General features: G+C 39.3%; 1 protein-coding gene across 1 annotated transcript in view; it reads left to right on the top strand.

Annotated features, from left to right (window-relative positions):
* The first annotated feature begins 4,647 nt into the window (after positions 1-4,647).
* CREBRF (CREB3 regulatory factor) overlaps positions 4,648-27,119 on the top strand; it is a 50,757-nt gene continuing 28,285 nt past the window's right edge. Inside the window, exons 1-2 of the mRNA XM_036749523.1 lie at positions 4,648-4,767; positions 26,488-26,673. Coding sequence (XP_036605418.1) covers positions 26,665-26,673 — 9 coding nt within the window. The 5' untranslated portion in view covers positions 4,648-4,767; positions 26,488-26,664. The remainder of the gene's footprint in view (positions 4,768-26,487; positions 26,674-27,119) is intronic.

Consider the following 27,119-nt stretch of genomic DNA (forward strand, 5'->3'; position numbering starts at 1 on the left):
ATTTCTTTCCCAGAGTCAGGAGAATTGTGTTTACATTGGATTTCCTCAACCAACTTGTGATTGGCAGTATCTTTTTAATATTACCATTATCATCAGAATCACCATTTATTCGGACATTTATCAAGCATCTATCATATGCCAGGTACCATATCAGGTAGGAGCTGGAGTTTTGAAGACATAACTGAGACCTGCTAAGTGCATGAGTACTTGGGAAGAGTGTCCTGCACCCAGACTCTGAAGTAGAGTTCATTCTGGTTACTTCTGCTGTGAAATAAAGATATTATTCCACAGGAAAAAAACCAAAACATATACATCCTATTAAAAACTCCAGAGGTTAGGCAGGATATTTCTTTCTTCATTGAAAGATAATATTTTTCAGGTCTTGAGTTAAGCAGAGGAAAAAATGAAGGATGCAGAATAATCATGACAATTAATTGAGATCTGATTTGGATTTAGTTCTGATTTCTTTGATGGGAAAATGGTTTGAAAAAGATTCAAAAAGAAACCAAGATTTTCCTGGAGATCTTCCATTCTAGAGAAAATCCATCTCACCTTGAAATTTGTGAAAATTGAATATCCCAGTCCAGAGTGATTTGGATAAAATGCCCAGTGACTACACCTGCTCATAAGAATAACACAAAGGTAGTGCAGAACCTGTTCTAATAGAACAAATTCATAAGGGAAGCTTATGTGCAGGACCAGTGAGAGATGAGGCTGGAAAGGTAGATAGGAACCAGATTGTGGAGAATTCATTGAATGCCAAGAGTTTGGAGTTCATCCTTTGGACAAAGAAAACCCAGGCCAATTGGAGGTTTATTCCAATGAGATTTTTTACTACTTTGTATGTGACTTCCAAGTTCAAAAGAAGCCTTTGCCCCTAAATATTATTGCACAGATCAAAGTCTAAGATCTTTGATATCAGCTTGATGGTGTAATAGAGATACACAGTAGGCACCCAGTGCTTTATTGGATCATAACAACTTATGGGATTATGGCATGCTGTTTCTAGGTAGTTCATGGCCATGCTGTGCTGTTTTCATGTTGTATTTCATCATGCCTTTGAATCTTATCTTCATTTGTCCTTCCCATTTCAGCTAACAATAAAGCTGCTTGGATATCTGGAGATCCATTAATGATATACACTGACCATGTAGGTTGTGTTAGCCAAAATATTCACTGCTTATCAGCCAGCCTTGTGGTGATGAGTGTCTTTGCCCTCAGGCAAGCTGGGCCTTAGACAGTGACACAGTCTGTGACTGGGATGGTACCAAAAGTCTTTCCAGCTTGAAAGAACTTGCCAGGGCTTATACTCTGCCTTTTAAAGACCAGAGCAACCTTCACACCAATATTTCCTGATGAAGTTAGATGGATACTAAACATGGATCTCTATCATCTCAAAGGAATAAAAATTACTGGTGACCCAAACAACAACAGAAACAAGCATATTACCCCAGTTCAATTCAGAAAGCAATGTTCTAGGCACTGTGCTAGATAATGAGAATACAGACTAAAATTAAACAGTCTTGCCCTTGGGATGTTCATATTCTTTGGAGAAAACAAATATATATGCAAATGAGTTAATGCGAAACATATGCAAAATAATTTGTTTAATGTACAGAAGAGAGCAGGTAACAACAGAAATGATCAGGAAATGTCTTGTGTTTGAAGTGGAATTTGAGGTAAACTTTGAAGGTGTCTAGGCATCCTAAGAGGTAGAGGTGGTGAAGGAGAACATTCTAGGCATGTAGGACAGCCTGTCCCAAGGCACTGAGGCAAGAGACAGAATGCTTAGTATGGAGGACACTGAGAGAAGTGGAAGTTCTGAGAGGAACCAGCCAATCAGAGGAAGAGTCTGCAGGAGGGCTGGGGGCTATTTCCAATTCAAAAAGTCCAGGGGTGAGACGGAACCATCAGTGGGGCAGTTTCAATGACCTGGTAAAGAAAATCTGGAGATTTGGGAGTACAGCCCAGAGGGGACTGCAGATTTCAAGATTTGGCCACAGCTTATATGTGGAAAGTGAGGGAGAGAGAAGAATCAAGGATGACTCCAAGGTTGTGAACTTGGGTGACTGGAAGGATAGTGATTTCCCTAAACAGAAATAAGGATGTTAGGCAATGGGACGGGTTTCAGGGAAAAGATCATAAGTAATTGCGACGTAAGGTAAGAACTGGCATGAAAGATATCATGAAAAATAGGTGGGCTGGTCATTTTTCAAGTCTGCTTACACCATACTGTTCATTATATACTCTTTCATCCAATGACACTGGCCTCCTGGCTGTTACTTGGACTAGACACTCTGATCTCTCACCTCTGGGAATTTTCTCTGCCTGTTCCCTATGCCTGGAACACTCTCCCTCCCTGATTCCTTTAAGTTCCAACTAAAATTCCATCTTTTGCTGCAAGCTATCCTCGACCCTGCTTAATTCTACCCTTCTCAATTCCCTCTGTTAATTCTCTCCTTTTATTTTATAACTTGGCTTTGCATACATTTGTTTGTATGTTGTCTCCTCCATTAGATTGTAAATCTTTGGGGTCAGGGACCGTTTCTTGCCTCTTTTTGTATCCTCAGTACTTAGCATAATGCCTGGCCTATAGTAGGTGCTTAATTAATATTTAGTGAGTAAGTGAGGGGTAAAGTACCTGACCATCCTGCTTATTTTGTTTCTTTGCTGATCAATGCTTCAATGGACAGAATGATACTTGGGTGAAAGATATCACTGGAAACTGCTTACTGAAGTCTTCATACACTAATGTAGAACATGTTCTTTGGGACTCATTCCTAACCTCAATAAAGTTGGGTTTCCAGAGAATGACTACCTGACCCATTAGGAATTAGCCTGAGAAGTTTTCTCTACTGTCATTTATGAGTCCCCATCTGGTGTGTTCCTCCAGTATTCAATAACCAGTTACTATCTCCTTAATGTCATTTAACAAATTAACATTCATTAGCTTTTACAAATGGATATTTATGAGAAAATTTGGCAAAAACTGAAGGACAAAGCCATGCCAAACTGGGAGCATATTCTCCTCTACTACCTTGGTCCCTGGGAAGAGTCAGCTCAAACTTAAAGTGGTTGTTACAAAACATTCTTCTCTCTCTCTACCTCCAAGTTCACTTCTATGTATGAGAAAGCCAATGGATAGGTCATTTCCTTGCTCCTAGGACTTATTGTCTGAGGTGTTGGTAAATTCACTGTTGGACTAGGATAAACAGGTTGCTCCTCAGGTTGGTTCCTCCCTGGGCTCTGTTGTTGCAGGTCTGGGTAGACTATAACCGATTCTAGTTGCTGGATGTCTGGTGGTTCTTCCAAGCTTTCCAAGCTCACGAGTTTATAATAACCTGGTCCATTTCTATTTCTAATACATTTCTAATGCCTTAGATCAGGGAAGAAGGAACAGAACAGATACAGAAGAATCAGAGGCACCAAGCATTCATTTAAAAAAGGCTAGAAGGAGGAATAAAGCAGGTGAAAAAAATAGGTGGCAGACTTCTACCACTGACACTACCTTCCCCTCCCACCTCCTCCACTGGGAGAATTTAACAGCAGGTCTTGTTTCAGTGATCATAGGGATCAGAGAGAGTTCATCTGTTCTAGCCTTTGCACAAATACTCAGTTCTGCTTCAGTAGCCAATTAAAAGGCTTTTGTCACTATACAGGAAGCCCACAGGCAATTAAGGGATACCTGTCCAGGCTCTGAAGTGAGGAGGGAAAGTATCTTTCCGAATGGTACAGCACATCGGGAAGCAGGCTCAGCAAGCCTTCAGGTGGATTTTTCGAATATTTCAATGCAGCTCTTAACCTGGGAGTGGGCGGTGGGGAGTGGGGGGCCTGTCTGTGAACTTTATTTTCACATTTTGATATGATTGGTTTCCTTTGATTTTATGCATTTAAAAACATTATTCTGATCCATGTCACCAAAAAAGGTCCTGTTATCTAATGACTGGAGAGTAGAGCATTACATTAACATAAGAGAATATATCTTAGCTTTAGGAGTTCATTTAGTGAGCCTTGAGTTAGGAGGGTTTCTCTTAGGGATAAGTCAAGGGGAACTGATGAAATGGCATCAGTTTATTATTTAAAAATTTTAAATTATCCCCATTTTACAGATGAAGAAACTGAGGGTCGGAGGCTAAGGGACTCGCTCAGGGTCACACAGATGGTAAATAGTGGGAGGTGGGGCTCTTGAAATCAAGTCTATCTTGACTTTAGGGCCCCGCTGTCACGATGTCATCTACTTGCGCAGACACTCTTGAAGTCTTGAGAGAGACGATAGAGACAGAAAAGTAAGGAACGAGTCAAGCAGACATTACTGAGCCCCAATGTTAAGTCACGTGTATGGGGCCGATTATCTCTAATGGGGACCTGTAGTAATAAAACAGCAGCCAAGACATCACCTGACATCAAGGGCCCGGCACAAAAGGACCTTGCTCATGATCTGGAAGTGTCGGACTAGAGACACCTACAGCATCACTACTCTTCCTATCACTTCTCCCTGTCATCTCCAGGTCACATGACACTGGTGCCCTTGTGAGATAGACTTTTGATTGGTCGTTGCAGAGCGGCCCTCGATTGGTCGGCTTCCGCTTTGCCCCCGCCCTCCTCCTCGCCCCGAACCACGTGAGGGGGGAGAGTCACGCGATTTCCGGGAACCCGTCAGGAAGGACATAAACAAAACAAACCCGAAGCAGCATGGAGAGGGGCCGCGGCCCCCGCACCAGGACGGGCCCCAGCCCCTAAGCTCTCCCCCAGACACAGCACCAGCAGGTAAGAGTCCTTCTCGCAGCCCGAGCGGTGGGAGGAGTGCGGGCAGGACAGGAGTGGGAGCGAGTGGAGCGGCGGCGGGGCCGGGGGGGGCTGGCCCCTGGCTGAGGTGGCACCCGGGGCCCTGCTCCTGCCCCTGGCCGGCAGCAGGAGGGCAGGAGGCTGGGGGCCCCGGGGGAGGGACGAGAGGTGCCCAGCTGGGTGGGGGAGAATCGGCTAAGCACGGGCCGGGGGGAGAAGGCTCCATACCTGAGGCTGCCGCGGGAGGGGGTGTGTGGGGGGCGGGGAGAGGAAGCGGCTCTGCCGAGGCCCGGGCCACACACCTGCCCCAAGCAGGTGATACGGCTAAGCTCAGGCCGCGGCGTCTGAGCACTGGAGCAGGGGGCGGATGGTGTTGGTGAAACGTGGGGAGTAGACCTGGCCTTGCCAGGCTGAGAGAGGGGGCTGTTTGTCTGCTTGGTACCTGTCACTATCATTCTGGGCATGGGTGTTCCAGGCAGGGGCTCTAGAGCCGACTGGGAGGGTGCTGGTGGTGCTTTTTCTCTTTTCAAAAAAAAAATCTTTAAAAGGTTTAGACAGCGAGGACAGGTTGTTACATAAATCCTGGAGATGTTTAGAAAAGCAAAAACTCTCAGGCTGTGCAGAAATGCAGGGTTGTCAAGTTGTTACGAAGTATCCCTCCGTCTCCCTAGCTTTTTCAGTCTGGCGGTGATGGGCTGGAGACAGGGTTGCTGGGGGGTGCGGGGGGAGGGAATGTCACTTCTCCTCTCCCCCTTCCTCCCAACCTGGAGGAACTGGGGAAGGGACTCCGACGGGGATCAGGTTCCTAAAATGGGGCGCTAGTGCCCATTTAGGATTTTCTCCAGACCGACCCTTCGCTGTAGGATGCGATGTGCCTGTCAGGAGCAGGGAAAGGGTGGGAGGGGCAGCTGAGAAAAGGAAAGTAAAGGGGGACTAGGAAGAGGGTGGGGATAGGGAGGAGGAGCGTAGGGAGGAGGGGTCGAGGCGGGGCAGGGGCGGGAGCAGGGGGGAGGGGGGAAGAGGAGGAGGAGAGGAGAGGAAAAGAGAGAGGGGTGGGGCAAATGGGAAGGCCGAGTGGGGAAGGCGGGGCGGGTGGGAAGCAGAGGGTGGAGCGGGTGGGGGCGGGGCCTGGGGGGGCCGGGGCCAGGAGGATACCCCGGAAGAGGGGGCGGAAAGGGGCGGGGCAGGCGGGGGAGGTTTGTGGGCACCCACTCTCCTTTTGGGATAGGCGGAGGTCTAGGTTGAGTTTGTTTCGGGGTGATGGACTCCCCATTGGTGAGGAGTAAGGGAGAGGCGGCGGCCTGGAGGGCCTTTCTACAGGGATTTGTTTATGTGTCGCCTCAAGGCAGCTTGAAATGCCCCTGAGGCGGGGTCCTGGTCCCTTAGTGGCAGGGATAGATGTCCAATCAATGGCCAGTACTGGGGTTGGATAGAGTAGGCTCGACCAATGAGCTTAGAGGAGGCGGTGCCGGCTCCAGTTGATTAGGCTGTGCCCAGGGTGGGTTGGGAGGGGCGGCCATGTTGGATTGGAGGGGAGATGTGTTAGTGGGTCATTGGGAGGAGGGGTGCATTGGCTAGGAAAGATAGGGGAGAAGGCAGCAGGTAGGGAAGTGTGCCTAAGTTGGGGGTTTGAGAAGCATCTTAGATTCTCATCGGAAAGTAGCCCGGGCTGCCACTGAACCACTCCTCGGTGGCGGAGTTAGCAATGAGGATGTTCAAGGTTTTTCCGGGGTAGTTTTCCTAATGAAAGGGATCCCAGATTCTTGACTCTCTGTCCCTCGTTGCTTTGCTCTTCCTTCTCTTACCTCCTTTATTGCTAGACGCTGGTACCACTTTGCTTCGGTTTGAGAAATCACACCTTTCAGCCGACCTCTAAGAACAATATTGGGCATTAAAAGAATACCATATCGAAACGACATTAATAAAAAGTGGGCTCCCTTTCGCTGTTAGGCCTCCGGGCTAGGCAGTGAGGGGAGTGGGAGACATTCTGCCTTTCTGGATTATGAAAGAAAACAGACCGGGAGTTACTGGAAAGTTGAGGCCTTATTAATCAGGCTCCTCTTTGCTTTCTCAGTTGTCACAGAATATTTTCCCCTCAGTACTGATAACATACTTCAACTAAGTGTAAAAACTGAGGAATAAGATAATGAATTGGATTTTAAGCTTTTAGGACAGCATTTTCCATATGAATCTTTTCTAGAAGTGAGAAAATAGTATTTTTTGCTTTTCCTTTCAGAAGGTCGGAAAATAAGATTGTGTTTGGTGCTAGTATTCTGGTTAGAATTGCAATCGGTATTACAGATTTCTTTTTGTTTAATGTTATATTAAAATGAATTTAGTATTTTTTTCCTAAAAAACAAAAATCGTAAAGGTATAGTTAGCTCTTTAATTTTCCACACCAATGAAGGGAAACAGTAATATGTCTGATCCCCAAATCAGTTATTTTATTTTATCATGCACTCCTTTTCATGTTTGTCGGATTTACCTTCCTGGAATTTTTTTTTTTAACTAAAATTAGGTTACATTCTTTGAGCACATAGTAGAGATATTATTGCAAAGAGCAGAACCCATTAATATTTTGGGGGGTTGTTCTAGACAAGCAGTAACTAGTCCAGAAAAAAAAATCCCATGGGTATAATAAAGGAGATAATTTGTTTTCTAGGTAATACAAAGTTTATTATATACACTATTCTCATCCATTGATTAATTGTGGAAATTTTCATATTGACAACTTAAGTTTTTTAGTTTTGTTAAAATTTTGAATCCGGTGAGTTATACATTTTTTAGGAATAAATATATAAAAATGTACCATCATTAACAGTCCTTAATTCTCTAGGTTTTAGTGTAACATTTTCTTAATAGATCAGAAACATTTGCAATTGGTAAATGTTTTTGTCCAAACTATAGCCCTTTATAAATGTCACAGTTATTAACGGGTAGAAAATATAGTACCTTTGAAGTTATGTTTAAATTTGGAGTAAACTGGGGTTTTACTTGTTACAGTCTGGGGTTCAGTACCAATCATTGAAGTCAGTTATCACTAATCACTTTAAAATATACAAATAGAAGAATGAACACTACCAGTCAGTGAAATAAATAACTTCTCACTTTAAGTTTCATAAATAGAAAAATAAGTGTAAGAGATGAAACAGTTCAGATGATGGCATGGGGAGATTCAGCTATTGTCAGGGAAGGGAACAAGCAGTTATTTGGTACCTACTATGTGCTAAGTGCTTTACAAATATTATATCAATTGATTTTTGCAACAGCCCTGTGAGGTAGGTACTGTTATTATCCCCATTTTACAGTTGAAGAAACTGAGGCAGAAAGTGATTAAGTGACTTGCCCAGGGTCACAAAGCTAGTAACTATCTGAGGCAGGATTTGAACTCAAGTCTTCCTAACTTTTAATAAAATCCAGTGTTGTGCCTACTGTGCCACCTACCATTTTGGTTTTCTAAATAGCATGGAGGAGGCTTGGAAACATTCATAGAAAGATTTTTGCCAATTTAGTTCTGATGGGCTTCACATATTACTTTTGTACATCTAATTGACGTTATTATACAAGTTAAAACTGAGAAATCATAGCTGACTTCCTTGATCCTTGCTAAATCTGCAGCCTGTATCAAGTATACTAGCTAGAACACCAGCTTATTCTTTTAAACGTAAATGTACATTCAAAGCCACTACACTGTATGGGAATATTGAATAGTGCTGTATGGTTCTTGGATGAACTTGATAACTTTATGTATAGTCTCATTTATCTTTTGGGGGTTAACTAAATGATTCATAACATAGTACAGCATATTTACTTATGTATTGTTTAAATACTCATGAGTGTTTGGTTTTAACAGGACAAGAAAACTGAGTGTGCTGCAGCTTCTTTAAAACTTTGTTTTGGAGAGTTAGATTATTTGGGAGATTGTTGATTCTATCACTTGAAGGAAATGCAGTTTCTTTAGTCTTGAGCAAGCAGATAATACCTGAAATGCCCCAGGAAGAAGATAATCCAAGGAACTTGTTCATGCTTGTCCATAGGTCTCAGGCTGTGTATAAGACTTTGCTGCATTACTGTTTCTTTCTTTTTTTTTTTTTAATAACTTGACCTTTTTTTTTTTTTTTTTTTGGTTTTTTGGCAGGGCAATTGGGGTTAAGTGACTTACCCAAGGTCACACAGCTAGTACCTGTGTCAAGTATCTGAGGTCGAATTTGAACTCACGTCCTCCTGACTCCAGGGCCAGTGCTCTACTCACTGCGCCACCTAGCTGCCCTGCATCACTGTTTCATAAAATATTCTAAGTCATTAAGAACCAGTTTATTCCATTTAGTTGGCTATCTTTTGATCTTTTTTCCATTTTAGACTAGAAATATACAGTTCTTTTATTGTGTTTATTTGAGTAATGACAGAATATACAAGTGACAGTTTCCGCCTTAAACTTTTAAAGCAGCATAGCACATGGCATGCTATATCTTGGTCTCACTTTACAGATTAGTCATTCCTTAAAAGTTGTGCGTAAACCAGATGTTTGTATGTCAAGTCATCTTTTCCTGCTCACCTCCATTATTATTTTAGAAAATTGTTGTCATAGGAAAAAACCTTGATCTAAAGGCATAATAGACAAAACACTTAAGAAACCTAAGTTTCGAGGAGCATTGTGTCATTTAATTCTCCCAATTAAATACTGCAGGAAAAATTAGTAAAATGGACCTTTGTTCTACATGATTTTTGTATACCTTTAAAAAACCTATGTATTCAGGTACTCTGAATAGACAATGACTTCTTCACTCACTGTAGAACTGGGAGTTTAAACTCTCTCACATTGGAATGTTATTGCTTCTGGACTTAAGCAAAAATTAAGCTAGAAGAGCCACTTGAAAGTGCTTTTTTTTTCCTCCACAGCTCAGAGACCGCAAGTAGTCCTTGATTTACACCCCCCCCCCCTTTTTTTTAAAGCAAAACTTTTGAGAGGCATTGGGATATAATGGAAAGTATTGGAGTTCAAGTACTCTGCTTGAGTTTGATTCCTAGCTGACACACTCTCTGAATGAAGAAGTCAATTAAAAGTTCTCTCATCCTATTTTCTCATCTCTAAAGTGAGAATAATACTTAAACTACATAAATTATTGGATTGTTTTGAGGAAAGTGTTTTGTCAACAGTAAATGTGAACCACTATCATGATGAAGATTTTTTTTCTTTATTTGTGGCAACCCCTTGTATCAGTACATTTGACAAAATAGTTGAGAATAAAGAAATTCCAATCACATTATGTCCCATTTAGAAGGTTTTGACTTGTTGATTGATTAATAGGAGTCTTCTATTCCATTGCAACTTGTGTTAATACAGACTAGTGAGAGGCAGAATGTTGCATTGTAATGATTCTTAGTGAGAAGACTTGGATTCTAATCTTAGTGCTTTACTACCTCCGTGATCTTGGACAAGTTACTTCACTCACCATTCCAGAATTCATTTTCCTCATCTGCAAAATGAAGAGTTTTGATGAAATAGCCTCTAAGATCTTTTCTATTTCTAAATATATGACAATTGCTCCTTTCCAGTGCCACTCCCTCTCTCTAAGAGCACAGTTCCTGACAGATAGGAAGTGCTTAATAAATGCTTATTGACTAACTTTAAGATGCAAAAATGTCTTAAATATGCTTAGTGAGCGGTCACCTATGTACACACATTATACATGTTCCATAAAAGAAAATATTTTAATAGACTTGTGTTGCTTTTATTTTCCATTTTGCTAAGTTGGAGAGTTAATATAGATAAATGGAAAACTCCAGAGTTTGGGAAGGAGAACATATTAACTTGATTGCATTGACAAGCAGTTGAGAACTGACAGTCCTTGTCTCTAGTTTTAAATATGCTACTAAGTTGCTCTGTAATCTTGGGCAAATCAATTAAAGTCTCAGTTTATCCATTTGTAGAGGAGGAATTAATAGTGTCTTTCCTACCTACCCCAAGGAGAAAGTGTTAGATTATTTATTTTGGAGAGTGAAGACTACCTGAAGTCAAGGAGAGTAGTATTACTAGAGGTAGTAAACTCATCCAGGAAAGAAAGTAGATTTTTTTGAGTGAGGGAGCTAATCATAGCTTTTTCATAGATACAGAACTTTCACTTGACACCTTTAATTCTGCCAGTTATTCCATCTCTAACTTCCATTTTTTAGAGAAGTTTCTTGAGATTTTGATCTTATCTGAATTCCCTTTAATTCTTCCATTACTTTATTTTTAGAATAACTAAAGTAATTACGTTTGTTGATGACTTACTCTGAAGCCTGAATAAACAATGATCAATCAATCTACATTTATTGGCCTGTTGGGAAAGTTTTCCCCTCTCACTCACTCACGCACTCATTCACATTCATGTCTCTCTTTTACTTTTTGTCTCTGTCTGTCTCTTTTCTTTCCCTTCCCTTGGTTCATATTGGGTACCATACCTTTACTGGCAGGTTCTCCGCCCAAAGGGAATGTACATTTTTGATGGCTGAAACCTTTTTTTCTTAAGGACCAAGCCTTAAACCCAAATCACTCTAGCACCCATTGATTGGCCAACCATAGTCCCAGGCCAAATCTTACTAGGTCATTGTTTGGGCCTTGATTGGTCCAAAATAAATGTAAATAGCAATTGTTTCTGTTTTGGCCAAAAACCCTGTGGGTCTTCCCCTTCCAGATTGATTTTTTTTTTTTTGGACTAGATAAAAGAGGCCAATTTCTGCCTCCTAACTCAGCCTTAATCATTGAATGGGTGTTGCCTCAGTCAAACTGAGCTCTGTTAAAGACCTTAGCTTAAAAAGGCCAAGGTCTCCCACTGCATCTAAGGCCATCTCCAGTTGTATCTCTCCATTGGACCCAAATGGCTTCTGAGGAGAGAGTGAGGCTGGTGACTTTGCACAGCCCTCCTTTACTTAAATCTAATTCACTTGCGTGTCTTGGCATCAACTCTTCATGTCATGGTCCTCTTCCACAGCAAAGGACAAACAACAACAACAAAAAGAAGTATTTTCCTTTGTCCTTTTGGATTTGCCATTAGCATTTGGTATATACGATCACTAAATGTGTGGCAAGGGTAAATTGAGTTGTTGTTATAGTGAGGGTATTCTTATCTCTCAGGTAGACCAAACTAAGCTTGGGGAAAATGCTCATTCATACAAAGAACCTTTTCCTGTGGATGTCTGTTATGTTGTTACTTCAGGAATTCAAGGTATAAAATTGACTGGACAACCACTAGGAGTCAGCTCAGGGAATGCATTTTGATTATTATAATTGATTCCATTCTCCTTTGGATGACTTGCCACCGAAACAGGTCTCTTTTTTCAAAATTCACCACTTCAATAAAACTTTCTCTAATTCACCCCAGGTATCATATTGCTCCTCTGCTCTGTGTCCTCTTGTGTTATGTATTTGTCATTGCCTATGTATCCTTAGTTATTAAATCTTCCTTCCCAGATGTTTGATGTTTTTGGTGTTGATAGATAACCAATTTCAAAGCTTTAGGGTTTTTTATATTCCTTCCATTATAATTTTTCTGAATGCTCTGATAAGTATCTTTCTCTACTCCCTTCTTTGGTTCAATGTTTTTAAGGACTTCATGAGCTGATTAGCAAGTTCTTGGGATCATTTCATCTCTGTAACCACATTCTTTCAGCAAGAGAACTTTCCTACCTTCATTATCAGTGTGTGCTACTTAGAAAAAAAACTTAAAACAGGTAAATTGGACATGTGGATTCATTCACTTTAATAAATAATTCACTGTAGCCTTCCTTTAAGTAACAGCCTCTATTAATGCATTTTATTGCATGGTTTATTTATCACTTTTTAAACCTTTGTTGTTTTTTCAGTTGTCTCATTCGACTCTTGGTGATCCCGTTTGGGGTTTTCTTCACAAAGATATTAGAGTGATTTGCCATTTCCTTCTCCAGCTTATGAAGAATCTGAGGGTTAAGTGACTTGCCCAAGGTCACATAGCTAATGAGAGTCTGAGTCTAGATTTGAACTCAGGAAGATGAGCCCTTGTGTTCTATCCACTGTGCCGCCGGACTGCCCCATGTGATTCCTTACTGTCAGGTTTTAATTTTTATTAATACAGTTTTTTAAAACGAGTTATTTCTGTCAGACAAACCAACAGAGACAGCATGGATTGATGGATATAGAATATGCCTCAGTCAGGAAGACTTAGGGTTAATTCCTGCCTCTTCTAAGGTGGTGGCTGCTTGACCTGGGGCTAGCTGCAACTTCTTAGTGCCCTAGGACCAGCAGCTCTAATCTAAGACTATAACTGTCTTAATTGAGAGAGGGAGTTTCCTCAAGGGGAGTACTTCATGATAATAAAATCACAGGTCCTGACCAGAAAAGGAGGTGAGGGAATACAGACTGAAATGACTCTTCTGTCATTACAAAAAAATTGTCAACTTTAATGAAATTCAGGAAATGTACTGTAGCAAATTTAGAGATTCTTTTAAGATCACTGGTAACTTTTGATTTGCCTGATCTGTCCACCCAGCTTTACTCTTAGAGATTTCTTCTTTTTTTACAATGTATTGTCATTTCCATTCAAAGATGCCACTGTGGATGATGGTATATGAAAATTTAGTATGTTAAAAAAATTTTAAAAATACATTTTTTTAAAATAAGTTTTTATTGAGGTCTTCTGTTCTCTACACGATTATAGTTTTCCCTAGTATTCTTCCTTGTCCTGCTCTTACTGCCATCCCATATAACAAAAAGAGCGAAAAAATCAGCACAAACTGATCAATGCATTGAAAAAGTTCAAACATGTGTAACATGCAACACCTGTGGAGCCTCACTTCCAGGAAGGGAGGGGTTGGGGATGGCCTCTCATATCTGTTCTTTCCAGTCATGTCTGATCTTTGCAATTTTGTTACATTTACTTTTGATTTTTTTTTTGTATGTGTGGTTTTTTTCTTTCATTTACATTGTAGTCATTGTATATAGGTTTTTTTGGCTCAGTTTATTTCACTTTGAATCAGTTCAAGTAGATCTTTCTGTGCATCTTTGTATTTATCACATCGATCATTTCTTACAACTTAGTAATATTCCATTACGTTCATGTACCACAATTTGCTTAGTCATTCCCCAGTTGATAGACACCTACTTTGTTTCTAATTCTTTGCTGTCACAAAAAGTGTTGCTATAAATATTTTGGTGTTTATGGGGACTTTCTTCTTATTGATGGCTTCTTTGAGGTATAAACTCCATAAGGAAATTCTGTTTCAAAGAGTATGGACATTTTTTACAGAAAATGGACAGGCCTTTTTACAGTATAGACAATTTACATAATTGCAAATTGCTTTCCAAGATGTTTATATCATTTCACAGCTTTGCCAACAATGTATCAGTATATCTGTCATCCCACAACTCCTTTAACATTGACTATTGCCACTTTTTGTCATCTTTGCCAATTTGCAGGATGTAAGGTGAAACCTCTGGTTGTTTTGATTTGCATTTCTTTTATTATTAGTGGTTTAGAGGATTCTTTCATGTGGTTGTGGATACTTTGCATTTCTTTTTTAAAGAACTGTTTGTTAATATCCTTTGACCATGTTATGGTTGGGCAATGTATGTGTGTATGTGTGTGTATAAGCTTTTTACTTATCTTGGATGCCAAACTTTTTTTTTTAATTGAATTTTATTTTACCAGAACACAAATACAAAATAAAAAAAAGAAACAAAAACATATCATAATCTTAAATATTGAAACTTAAATACAAAGTAAAAAAAAAATAGCATATCATGTGCATAGCAGAACATAGGAGAGGATTCAAAATATTTAACAATAAATTTTCATTTCAAGAAAGCTTATATGATAAATAATACACCTTGGGTTGAGAATTGTCCATCTTTTCTTTGCTTCTTTGTGTTTTCTTTTGTTCTCTGCTGTGCACTTTTTAACTTTGTACTTTTTTTTCCTCCCCCCCCCACCCCCCAGAAGGCTATAATATAATTTAGATATTTCTTGATATATACATACACACAGATATATACATACACTTATACATATATACATGCGTATATAGACATATACTTTCCCAAACATAATCTACCCCTGAGCTTTGTTTTTTATGTTTGTACATATCTTTTGTTTCCTATCCTTCCTGCCTCCTCTACTTTACTTCTACCTGATACATTGCCTTCCTGTTACTTGCCTACCCCCCTCCTCCAGCAGCCACCCTGCCCTCCTAATTACTTGCCTTCCCCCCATCTAAGGATCCCTCCCCTATCCCCCCATTCCCATTAATCTAAACTCCCTTTATCTATTGCCTCATTCTCCCCTCTAAAAATCTCTCCCTTGTCCTCCCCGCCCCTCACTAAACCCCTACCATTTTATTTCTTCCAAGTTTAGAAGACTTTTATACTCTTCTAAATATATATGTAATGTTCCCTCTTAAACCCATTCCCGATGAAAGTAGGTCACCAGAACTACCAGCCCTCCTCCCCCATCTTAATCCTCTGTGTCCTTTCTTCTTGCACCTCTCTTGTATAAAATAGTTACTTTTTTTAGCTGTTTCTAAATGGTTTTACTTTTTAAATTCATATCATAGTCAGGTTTATCCCCCTCTCTCTTATAAGCTCAACAATTGTTAATAATATTGTTAGACATACATTTTACATTTTGTGTTATATAAAAGGTAAGCAGTCTGTTCTTGTAAATCCCTTATAGTAAGTCTTTGGTATGTACCTTATGTCTCTCTTAGTTCTTGCATGTCAAATCTTCTATTAGGTTGAGGATTTTTTTTTTTTTAACAAACTCTTGAAAGTCTGGGGGTTTGTCAAATGTCCATTTTTTTTTCACTCAAAATAATACTGAAATTTGAAGCGTATGATATTTTTGGCTGAAGCCCCAGGTCTATTACTCTTCAATTATAGTGTGTTCCAAGACCTGCGGTCCTTTGATGTCTCTGCTGCTAGGTCTTGTGTAGTTCTTATTGTGGCACCATCACATTTGAATTGTTTTAATCTTGATGCTTTTAATATTTTATCCTTGAGCTGGGGGTTTCAGAATTTGACTATGATATTTCTATGAGTTTTCCTCACAGGATCTCTTTTAGGTGGTGTTGGATGGATTTTTCCTGTTTCTACTTCCCTGCCTTGTTCTAATGCTTCAGGATAGTTTTCTTTAGTTATTTCTTGTATTATTGTATCAAGATTCTTTTTTTGATCATAACTTTCAGTTACTCCGATTATTTTTATATTTTCTCTTCTTGATCTGGTCTCCAAATCTGTTGTTTTTCTTATAAGATGTTTTACTTTCTCTTCTATTTTTTTATTATTCATGTTTTGTTTAATTATTTCTTGATCTCTTATAATTTCAGTGGCTTCACTTTTCCCAATTCTAATTTTCAAGGTGTCATTTTCCTCCTTGAGATTCTGGATCTCTTTTTCTAATTGGTTGATTTTCCTTTCATAACCTTGTTTTTCCTGGATTTTTTTTTTTTTAGCTCTTCCTCCATCTCTGTCATTTGATTTTTGAAGTCTTTTTTAAGATCTTCTATAAATTCTTTTTGGGCAAGTGACCATTTGGGGATTTCTTTACTTCAGTGTCCTCCTCTGAAGGTGAACCCCTGTCATCTCTATTCCCATAATAGGTTTCTATAGTTGGATTCTTTCTCTTTTGCCTATGCATTTTTTTTGTGGCAATAACTTGATTTTTTATAATCACCTCTAGCCCTAGGGTATGGGAAATGGTGCCTCCCCGCAGATCTTCAGTTCCCTCTAGCCTGGAACCAAAGCCAAACCCCCAACCTCCTGTAAGTGCCCACAACCAGGGGGTTTCTGCCCCACTGCTTCTGCACTCACTAGGCGTATGTTGGTTCCTTCTCACGCCCACTGCTCTTCACAGCACAGCTGGGTCTGGAATTCCTCGTCAAGAGAGGTTCCCACAATCTTCCTGGGCTCAAAGACACAACTCCCCTCACTATCCTGGGGTAAAAAGTTCCGGTGGCTGGGGCCAAGGCAGCCTCTCAAACCAACTAACCCCAGGGCTTGCCACTTGTTAAAACGGAACCTAGCGTAGAGGCTAGTTCAAACCCAGTCCTGAGATTTTTCTTCAGATTTTCTCAGACTGTCCCTGGAAGATCCTGGTTGTGTACTTATTCTTCTTTGTCTCCACCCCACTTTGTTTGCCCTAAGTTGCTATTTTAACTCTTTTGTGGGGGAAAATCTTGAGAGCTTGGAATTTTCTGACCATCTTCCCAGAATCCTCTCTGTATACCAAACTCTTAATAGAGAAACAAGATTTTTTTCCCCATTTGACTGCTTCCCTTTTTATCCTAGGTGCATTAATTTTGTCTGTGCAGAAGCTTTTCAGTTCTGTAATCAAAGATATCTATTTTATTTTTTGTAATTGCTTCTATCTCATGTTTAATTAAGACTATATCTCCTTACAGCTGAGAGAAGCAAATGATCCGCTTCTAATTTTTTATAGTATTTTTCAGATTCATTTAGAATGTATTGTAAAATATGATGTAAGATATTGTTATTATTGTTTAGTTGTGTCCAATTCTTCATACCCCTTTTGGGGTTTTCTTGGCAAAGGTACTGGAATGGTTTGCTATTTCCTTTTCTAGCTCTTTTTATAGATAAGGAAACTGAGGCAAACATTATTGGTTCATTCCTTTAAGTTAAGCATTACTTTTGACTCTTTAAAAATCCATATAATTTGCTGTGAATTTATTAGATTTTTCTCCCTAAGCTGGTGATACTTGGTAGCTTTGAGAGAGCTCTAGATGCCTGATTTAGGGATCTTGCAACCTTATTCTCAATGGAACATGTTTTCTAATGGAGCTATTGCACTACTGATAGCTCCCCATCCTGCTGAAGTTATGTAACAGTTCGATATCCTTCTGTCTACTTTTTCCTTTATACTTGTAACAGCACTGTGAATTCCATTCACAGTTGTTAAGCAGTAGGGGGTGGTCACATCTTTGCTTTTATAAGTCATTTGCAGCTCTTTGTTAGAGTTGTAACTTCAGTCATTTTGGTTAGCCCTTTTTATGCTGGTATGGCAAACAAAATGAGTAAAAATTATTGTCACCTTTGATGCAAAAGTGGAAGGACCCCTCTATATAACAGGCCAGGGAGACATATTAAGTGATTCATCCTTATGCCAGGGTTGGCCTTGAAATAGTTCATCCCATTTCCAGGAAGCTAGACTTAATTGTGCTTTCTAGAGAAAGTAGGATTCCTGATTGGGCTATACATATTCTTGTTGGTAGTACCTGAGAAGTAGCAAATATTATTCCTATCAAAAAAGAATTGGTAGGATGTTTACTCCCCGAGTATATGATCAGGAATACCTGTTTTTTCCAAAACCAGGGTGACTGCTAAACCTAAAGCACTGTCTACATTTTCTGTTGTAAGACTGAGAGTTATTGTTAATAAGGGCTTGGGAGGTCTTACAAGGCTGTTTCTGAGCTTCAGCTCTCTCATCTGTAGAATGAAGGATTTGGAGGGACTTGGCTTCTAAAGTGCCTTCCAAATCTAAGCAGATGGACTAGTGATTCTCAGTACGGGTCTTCAAATACTAGATAGTCAGCATTAAATATCTGTTAAAGAATATTGAAGGGATGTTCTGGTGTATTCTCAGGTGATTCCTGAGAAAGTGACAATCCTGTGAAAAGAATAGTGAGTTGGGGAAACACAACAAAAAACCTCAGCTTATCCAGAGGCCCTGGAAGACATTTCTGTAGTACCATCAGCTGAGTTCGAGTGCAAGTCTAATAATACAATAAAGTTTCATTGTGTCTTGTACCATTATAAAAAGTGCTGAAAGGGGAAGGTGCTCCTTCTATTCCAAAGTGATATTTTACTTTGAAAAATTTTCTTTTTTTCTTCATGTAATGCTTATATCTTATATAGCAAAGCATGTTTTTCTTTCTTTCTTAGGAAAACATCCTAAAATGGCTGAATTTCAGTGACTTGTGTTTCCATTGGATTTTTTTGTCTCCAAGGTGGTGCTGGTTGTGATTTTGTCTAAAATCTGAGATAGATCAATATTGTTATGACCTTTTGTTCTTGCAAAAGATAATACTTTTAAATTTATCAAACCTTCTATACCTATGTCTGTGCAAAGAATATATTTTTTTCACTATTTTTATATATGAAGGGATTTTTATCCATTTTTTGCATATTTCTGTAAAGAAAAATGGAAAACAGACCCTTAGAGTTTTGATGTAATTATGAGTGTTCCTTCCAGCAGTGCAGATGACATCCCTTTATACCTTATAATCATGTGTGAAGCTACACATCCTTCTTAGTCAGCAAGCATTTATTAAGTGCCTACTCTGTGCCAGTTCATTCAGTGCCCTACAAAGTCTGGTGCCATCCTGCCTTTCCAGATTGCTTTCCTCCTAATCTTTTCTTGTTGAATTCCTGTCATATCTCATCCCTTTGTCATCATATGTGATCAGAGGTATGCATTTGTGAGATTGTTTCCTGAGGTTAAAAATGCAGTACAGTATCTTAAAAATAATTTCTGTAAATCTGTAATAGTACCACTCACCCATACTCTGACCAGCTTAGCTTACTGACAAGAACTGCATGAGAGTTGATTTTTGTGCTTGACTATTTTGACCACAGCTATGGAAAGTAGGTGCTATTATTTTACAGATAAGGAAACTTGAGGCTCTTAGAAGTCAAATGGTGACAAAGAGAAAAAAAAAACCAGTTGATTGGATTGTCCCTTTTCACACAACTTTTTGTTGTCTGAGGCAGTATTTGAATTGAGGTTTACCAACGCCAAATCCAGCATTCTTTTCACTATATCATAATTGCCTCATTAGAGGCATATAAAACAAAATTGCCTCGTGAGGTCTGAGGAAGAAGGTGAGATTCAGGAAGGCTTATAGAAGAGGTATTGTTTGAATTGGGCTGGTGGGAATTCAACAAAAGGAGGACATTCTAGACATAGGACATGGTATAAAGAAAAGCACAGAGATGGGAATGCATAGGAGGAAAAATGAGAGGACAGGGCTGGATTATGAAGTCAATGGAGAACAATAATCTGGAAAGCCAGGATAGTATCAGATTTTGTAGGACACTGAATGCCAGGCAAAGAAACTTGAACTTAAATTGGTAGGCAGTAGGAAGCCACTGGAGACTTTTGAGTAGGGGAATAGTGAGTGATCAGATCTCTATAACAATAAGAGTACATTGGGGTCTGGGTTTCTTGGGTGATGGACAAGGGAGAGGGCTCTGTGTAGGACCCTGATATAAATATAGTTATTCTACCTTTATCTCTTTCTCAGGAATTAGCTTGCTAACAGATATCTTGGGCAATTCCTTATTTTACTGATGAGGAAATGATGCCTAGGGCCCTAAACTGATTTGCCCAAGTTCTCACAGATAGTGGCAATGGCATCTTCCTTAGATTGTATATTAAATAATTAAAACCACATACACAATAATGTAAAAGGGCAGAACAGTGAAACAAATGAAAGCTATATGATGATCATTCTTAATCTGGAGAAGAGTTGAGAAAATACACCTCCCTCTTTTCATTGCAGAGGTAGGGGACCATGAATGTGGACTATTGCACATACTTTCAGACATATTCAGTGTGCTGGTTGGTTTTGTAGAACTGTGTGGTTTTGAAAAATATTTGTTACAAAGGAAAGGGTCATTGGGGAGCGGAGAGGCATATGTTTAGAAATGAATCAGTGTAAAAGCAAAATAAGAAAATTTAAAAGATCTTCCCTAGCTGCTTTCTGTTCCTTAGTAATCCATACCAGTGACATTCTTTGAGTATTTTCATTTTAAAAACTGTTTTAGCATTTAAGCCTCAGTTTTTTTCACTACACTATTTTCCAAAATCCAAACTAGAACTAAACTGTTTTAGAGTGGGCGAGGCGGGGGAACTAGCATTTTAAGGTTTAAATACAGCATTTTAAGGTTTGGAGAGTGCTTTACAAATATTACCTTGTTTGATCCTCACAATAATCCTGAAGATGTAAATGTTATTCACTTTTTACAAGTGGGGAAACTGAGACACAGAGGTTGAGTGACTTATCCAGGGCCGTAGAAATAGCAAGCATCTGAGACTGGATTTGAAGTAATATCTTGCTGATTCCAGATCTAACTCTGTATCCACTGTACCAATTAGTTATCTAAGTATGAAAAAGATATACTGTAATTCAACCCAGGGAAAGTCCAGAATAAAAAAAGAAGTTAACCCAAGAGAACTCAATTTAATTGTTATGTTTATCTATTTCTAATTGAAACCTATCCCCCCAGACAACTTATAAATTAAGATCAAGCAAAGATGATTATTTGAGCATTTATTTAAAGTAAGAAACTGAATATAATATTTGAGTTACATTTTCTATAGTATTTTGGCCCACTTACAGTTAGGGCCACCAGGACTCAGTTTTTTCTCTGAATCCAGAAGATCTCTCATTCTTCTCAGGACATTTTATTCTAAAGGGAGACTCTACTTTCTTATCTGCTGTTGATCCCTAAACAAAATACTGTCTTGGTCAGTCAAAAGGTCACTCATCACACCACTTGCAATCTTCCAGTTATCTTTCACTCCTTTCAGAAATTCCCCCCTCCCCACTACTAACAGCAATATTATTTCAGTAACATTGAAAGTTAGAGCACTTTCCCCCATTTTTGGATACTTCATGTTATCAGAATCACTTATTACATGGAAATTCCATTGGCTGTTTGACTGACGTTTGGCTTTTTATTTAAAAAAAAAATTCATCTCTGGCCTGCAGAGAGCTCTTGGTTTATCATTTCAGTACTGTCTTACTTGCAATTCCATATATAGTATTGAGCTTCAATAAAAATAAAAGGGGCTTGAGGTTCCCATGATTGATAAGTAACTTTCATAGCTCTCTCCTTGCCTTCTCCTTTGGGAAGCATTTGGTTTCCTGAGCCTTCCTACAAAACTGGATCTCATGGAGAAGTGGAGAACTGGAAGAAAGGGACTTTACCACTTGGTGCTCCAAGAGTCTCAAAAGGATGAGAATAGAGATGAAAGGGTGAAGGTGAAAAAAGTATATGGGGGAGATCTTCACAGGGTGTACTTAGAAACCTTTCACAGATTGAATCTGGGGAATGTACTCAAAAGAGCGATGTCTCAACGTAGACATATTTTGAATGGCCTCTTTAAGCCCCTGAAGAGAAGCTCCTTGGCACAATTTCAATGGCAAAATGTTTCTACATCATTAGTAACTAAGTTCCATGAAAGAGATGGTATCTATTTAAATGAGGAGTTAGGAGTTTTCATCCCTTGAAGTTTCAGATATAGTCCGGTTCTAAAGGAAAAGAGGAAAGTAACAGAAACTCAGCCTGAATTTGTAAGAGTAAAATAAGGCAGAGAGTACTTACTCTTCCTCCATTTTTTAAAAAAAGTACTGTCATCTACTCGGTTGGAAGTTGGGGTTCATTCAAGTGTTTCTCTAGCTTTGCTAGGGGGAAGTACATGTGGTGATAAATGAAGAATTTTTCAATATAGAAGAACTGGGTTTGCTTTGACATTGCTGTATAACTATGATATTGGACAAATACATTTAACTCCTCAGCTTCTGTTTCTCCATATGTTAAATGGGAATGATAATAAATATTTATTCATCACTTACTATAGACCATACACTGTACTAAGTGCCAGGAATAAAAAGAAAGGCAAAAACATTCCCTGCCTTCAAGATTTGTTGTGGGAAAAAGATGTGTGTGAGAGGTATATGGATAATTGTTATTTTAATCAAGGCAGTTGGGTGGTGAAGTGGATAGAGCTCTGGGCCTGGAGTTGGAAAGTTCACTTGTTTCAGTCATGTATGACTCTTCATGAGCCCATTTGGAGTTATCTTGGCAAAGATACTGGAGTGCTTTGTCATTGCCTTCTCCAGCTCATTTTACAGATGAGGAAACTGAGGCAATCAGGGTTAATTGACTTACCCATGGTCACACAGATCCTAAATGTCTGAGGCCGGATTTGAACTCAGGTCCTCCTGACTCCAGGGCGGATGTTCTATTCACTGTGCCACCTAGCTACGCCGCCTTTTTTTTTTTTGTTACTTTATTTCTCTTGCCCTATTTTTAATAAAAAGAATTCCGCTACATTTACTCTCCATTATTAGCAGTGTCCTAGATCAGTGCTCTGTAAAAAAAAAAAATGACCTTCAAAGTTCCTGAATGGTACTTTGGATATCAGTTCCCATTAGTGTTTCAAAGATGGGGTGGGGAAGTTAGCTGCCTTTTAAAAAATCATCCATCCATGACCTGTGAAGACAAACATAAATAAAATGACTTTCTTCTCTGGACTCCAAGGGACCGGCAGAAATTCCTAGATTCAGTGGGGCATGCCTATTAACAACTGTTGAAAAGACCTTTGGATTTATGAGCAGTGAAGGTGTAGGTGTGTATTGCACAGACTCAGAGTTCTGCTTTTGGTGCTAGCTCCAAATTGACAATTTGATTCATTTTCATGAAGTTGCTGCTTTGCTAACAAACCAGAATTGGGAGGCAGCACAGTGAATGAACATGTAGTAGAAAATTTGAGTTTGTGTCTTGATTCAGCCACTTGTTGCTCATCTGTGTGGTCTTTGGTAAGTCACTTTAATCTCTGAGTCTTACCTTTCTCATCTATAAAATGAGGAGCTTAGACTAATGATCTTGAAATCCTTTTCAGCACTTTATCCCGTGGTCAACCGTTTTTACCTTTCCACTGCTAGAAACACCTACTTAACTATCTGAAGGATATCCTCTTGTGGTTAGGAGGTGTCTGTGGAGCCTCTGCTTTAGTAGACCCAAACAAGGACAGGTAGAGAGGACTAATCACCTCTGCAGCAACATCTGGAGAAATTGCAAAGAATTGGAAAGAGTAAAAGCGAGGAAATTAATATATTAGGCTGTTATTGCTAGATGTACTTTACTAATTAGTTACAATATGCTTTAATATTAAAGAGGTCATTATATGTGTTGTTCTTCAAAAGTAGCCAACAAAGCATCCTCAAAGAGCATCCTTTTTGTTATAGTTCCCTTCTCATTCTGAGCTCATCAATCCAGAAAGCTTTTTCCACAAATGTTCTTCATTTAAAGATATTAGTACATATTAACTCTACATAGGTATAACTTTCCTTCTCAGTTCAGTTCAACAAATGTGTTAAGCACCTACTCTGGGTCCTGGGATGTGCAAAGACAAAACAGAACAGGCCCAGCTCTCAGGAAGCTCATGATCCTGAAACCACATGTTCTTCCTTTGTCAAGTTGTCACATTAAGGGCTACATATCTTTTCAGAAGGTGGCCAATGCCATAGCCACACAGTAAGGATTTTCATTGGGCATCTCTGAAAAATGAATGCAAGTTATAAGAAATGCGTAGAGGTTGTGGGGGACTTGGTATTTAGGGGAATAGGGACAACCAGACACCATTCTACGGGCATCCATTGTGTGCTGCAAAGAGGGGAGCTACCATGTTATGTTTAGAACTCTTCTTATTCCCATTTTACCTCATCAAAAGAAGTAGGACACCTAGGAAGCCAAGAAGAACAACTTTATTCTTCAACGCTTTGGGGGGCGGGCAGGTGGTCATGTTAACTTCTGATTGAGTGAGGGTATTAAGAACTATTGTGGAAATTTTAAAAAGATCTGTAGGTTTGGAGGCTTTGTCTGAAGGTGGGAAATTTAAAGGGCACTGATAGCTTTTCTCTGAGTAAGAAGGTTGGGGAAGATCTATGACAGGATGGGGTTAGGGGTAGCTCCTGTTGGGGCTAGCATTGAGTAGCTTGGTTCCAGCTGTTTCATGGTGGTAGGTTATTTGCGGATCAAGGCTATGGCTAAAGGAACCTGAGTTCACAACTAGCCTACATATGGGGCAAAAGGCCCAGCCCATGTCCCACAGAGAAGGGACTCGACAATAGCTGTCTAGGCTTGTAAAGAAGGACCAGTAAGACTAGGGTGGTGGGTTTCAGTCTGTCTATCCACCACCTTAACCTGCTGCAGGCTGAGGCAGCCCCTGGCTTTGGGCCTTACCAGAGGAGGCTTCTGGGCTGCCTTCCCTAGAGTAGGTGAACTTGGGGCCATAGTATACTTTCATCACCTTATCCTGACTCGCAAAACTGGGATCTCTGCTCTGGAAGGGCTCCGTGAACCTTTGCCATATTTCAGATTACCAGATTTCAACAACCTGGATGAAAGGGCTCTGGATTCAGAATCCTAAAATCTGGGTAGTCCCTGTTCTTATATTTATTCAGGACCTCGGTTTCCTACATTGTAAAGTGAGGAGATTGGACAGGGTAGTTCCCAAGGTCCCTTCTAGTTGTAAGAGTCTGTAAGTCTTTGAGACTTGGGCTCAATTTGACTCCACCTTACCACAACCTCGTTTTCATTGTGAGCTGAATAAGCCTTCCTCTGTGACTTCTAGCAAATCATTTCCTTTCCTTTGAGGCCTCAGTTTCTTCCTGTGTAAAATGAAAGTGTTGTAGTAGAGGAGTGGGGGGCAGTATAAAAGCTGGAAGAGGTCTCGGAGGGTAAGGATATTCCCTGGCAGCAACAGTAGCAACAGCAGCAACCTTGTGATGTCTTGGGGTCTACTTGAACCCTGTGGGACTTTGGCCATGATACTCAGTTTAATTTTCTTCTAGTGTTACGTCATTATTGCTCATTAGTTCATATGAATCCACCCATATTTCTCTATTTTCCTCATACTTGTCATTTTTACTGCACAATGATATTTTGTTACTTTCATGTACCAAAATTTGTTCCCTTAATTGATGGGTATTTATTTGGCTTGCAGTTTTTTGTTACAACAAAATGCTGCTTTGACTGTTTTGCATTGTGGTTTTACTTTTCTGCCTTTGACTTCATTGTAAGTCTGTGCTCAGTAGTTGGATTGAAAGATTAAAGGGTATAAAGAGGATAGTCACTTCTGTATAATTCCAGATTATTTTCCAGAAAACTCCACCAAAAGGATGTTAATGTTTGTCTTCCTACAATCCTTTCAACACTCATTATTTCTTTTTTCATCTTTGCCAATTTGCTGGGTATGAGGTAAAATTTCATCATTATATTAATTTGAACTTGTCTGATTACTTGTGAGGTGGAGGAGTTTTTATATCTTCATAGTTTGTAATTTTTTTTTGAAAACTGTTCATACCATTTTACCACTTTTTGGAGGGGAATGGATCTTGATCTTATTTGTCATTTCCCTATATATCTTGGGTATTTGATTTTTACTTATGATATTTAATGCAGAGATTTTTTCTCCGCTTAGTATTTTCTCTTCTTATATACTATAAGGATATTTTTTATAAAAATGCTCTGATTTTTTTTTTGTAATCATCTCTGTCCATTGTTTGGTTAAGAATTCTGCTGCAACCACAAGTGTAAAAGGTATTTCCTTTTGGTATCCTTTTTTTTTTTTTTTAAAGGAAATTACTTGTTATACTTAATATAGCCATTTAGAGCTTATTGTGGTATATGGTGTGAGATAACTGGTCTCAATCAAATTTCTGTTAAATTGCTTTCCAGTTTTCCCAGCAATTCTTTTAAAAATAGGAAGTCCTTACTCTAGTAGATTACATTCTTGGGTTAATCAAACACTGTGCTACTGTTTTCATTTGTTTCTGCTTTTTGCTTATCTACTCTGTTCTGTTAATGTGATTTTGATTATTTTTCAAAGGTTAAGTTTTTTTTAGAGTACAGTAAAGTTACTTTTTTTTTTTTTAATTCATTAGTTTCATGCAGAACTACTTAACGAAAGCAGAGGTCCAAGCGATTGAACTGAAGGTATTCCGGTGAAAACCCGCCACTTATTCTATAAATTATTTTTTATCGTGAATTTAAAGCTGGAAAGGAATCTACAAGCAAGAAAAAAAAGTTTGGAATTAGACTCTCAGGATCTGGGCTTGGAAATGCCTCAGGTAAATCTTACTGAGTGTGAGTAGTCTTTTTTTTTTTTTTTTTTATATTTTAGCTCAGCAGAGGTCAGTACCATTGGTGTTGTAAGTTCTTACGTCCCTGGTAAATCTACTGTGTGTGACTAGTCCTCTTTATATTTGAGCTCAGCAGAGCTCAGTACTATTGGTTCTACGAGTTCTTACATTTCTGTAACGTGTAGTAGAAGGCTTCCTATGTGTTTGGGCTCACACAGACCAGGTCCTATCCTGTGGGTTAACCTAAAAGGTTCACTTTCTCATTTTTGGCTTGTTGCTCCACTTGGAGCTTGCACTGGGAAAATCTCCAAATATAACTTGTTCTCTGTTTCCACAAATGTGAGTAATGGAACCCCCAGCTCCCATACATCAAGGTAACATGCATATGAATGAAGAACAGCAGTTACTTTACAGAAAATTTGGAAGATGGAAAG

Source organism: Trichosurus vulpecula, chromosome 3, assembly GCF_011100635.1.
Source record: "Trichosurus vulpecula isolate mTriVul1 chromosome 3, mTriVul1.pri, whole genome shotgun sequence".
Classification (NCBI taxonomy): Eukaryota; Metazoa; Chordata; class Mammalia; order Diprotodontia; family Phalangeridae; genus Trichosurus; species Trichosurus vulpecula.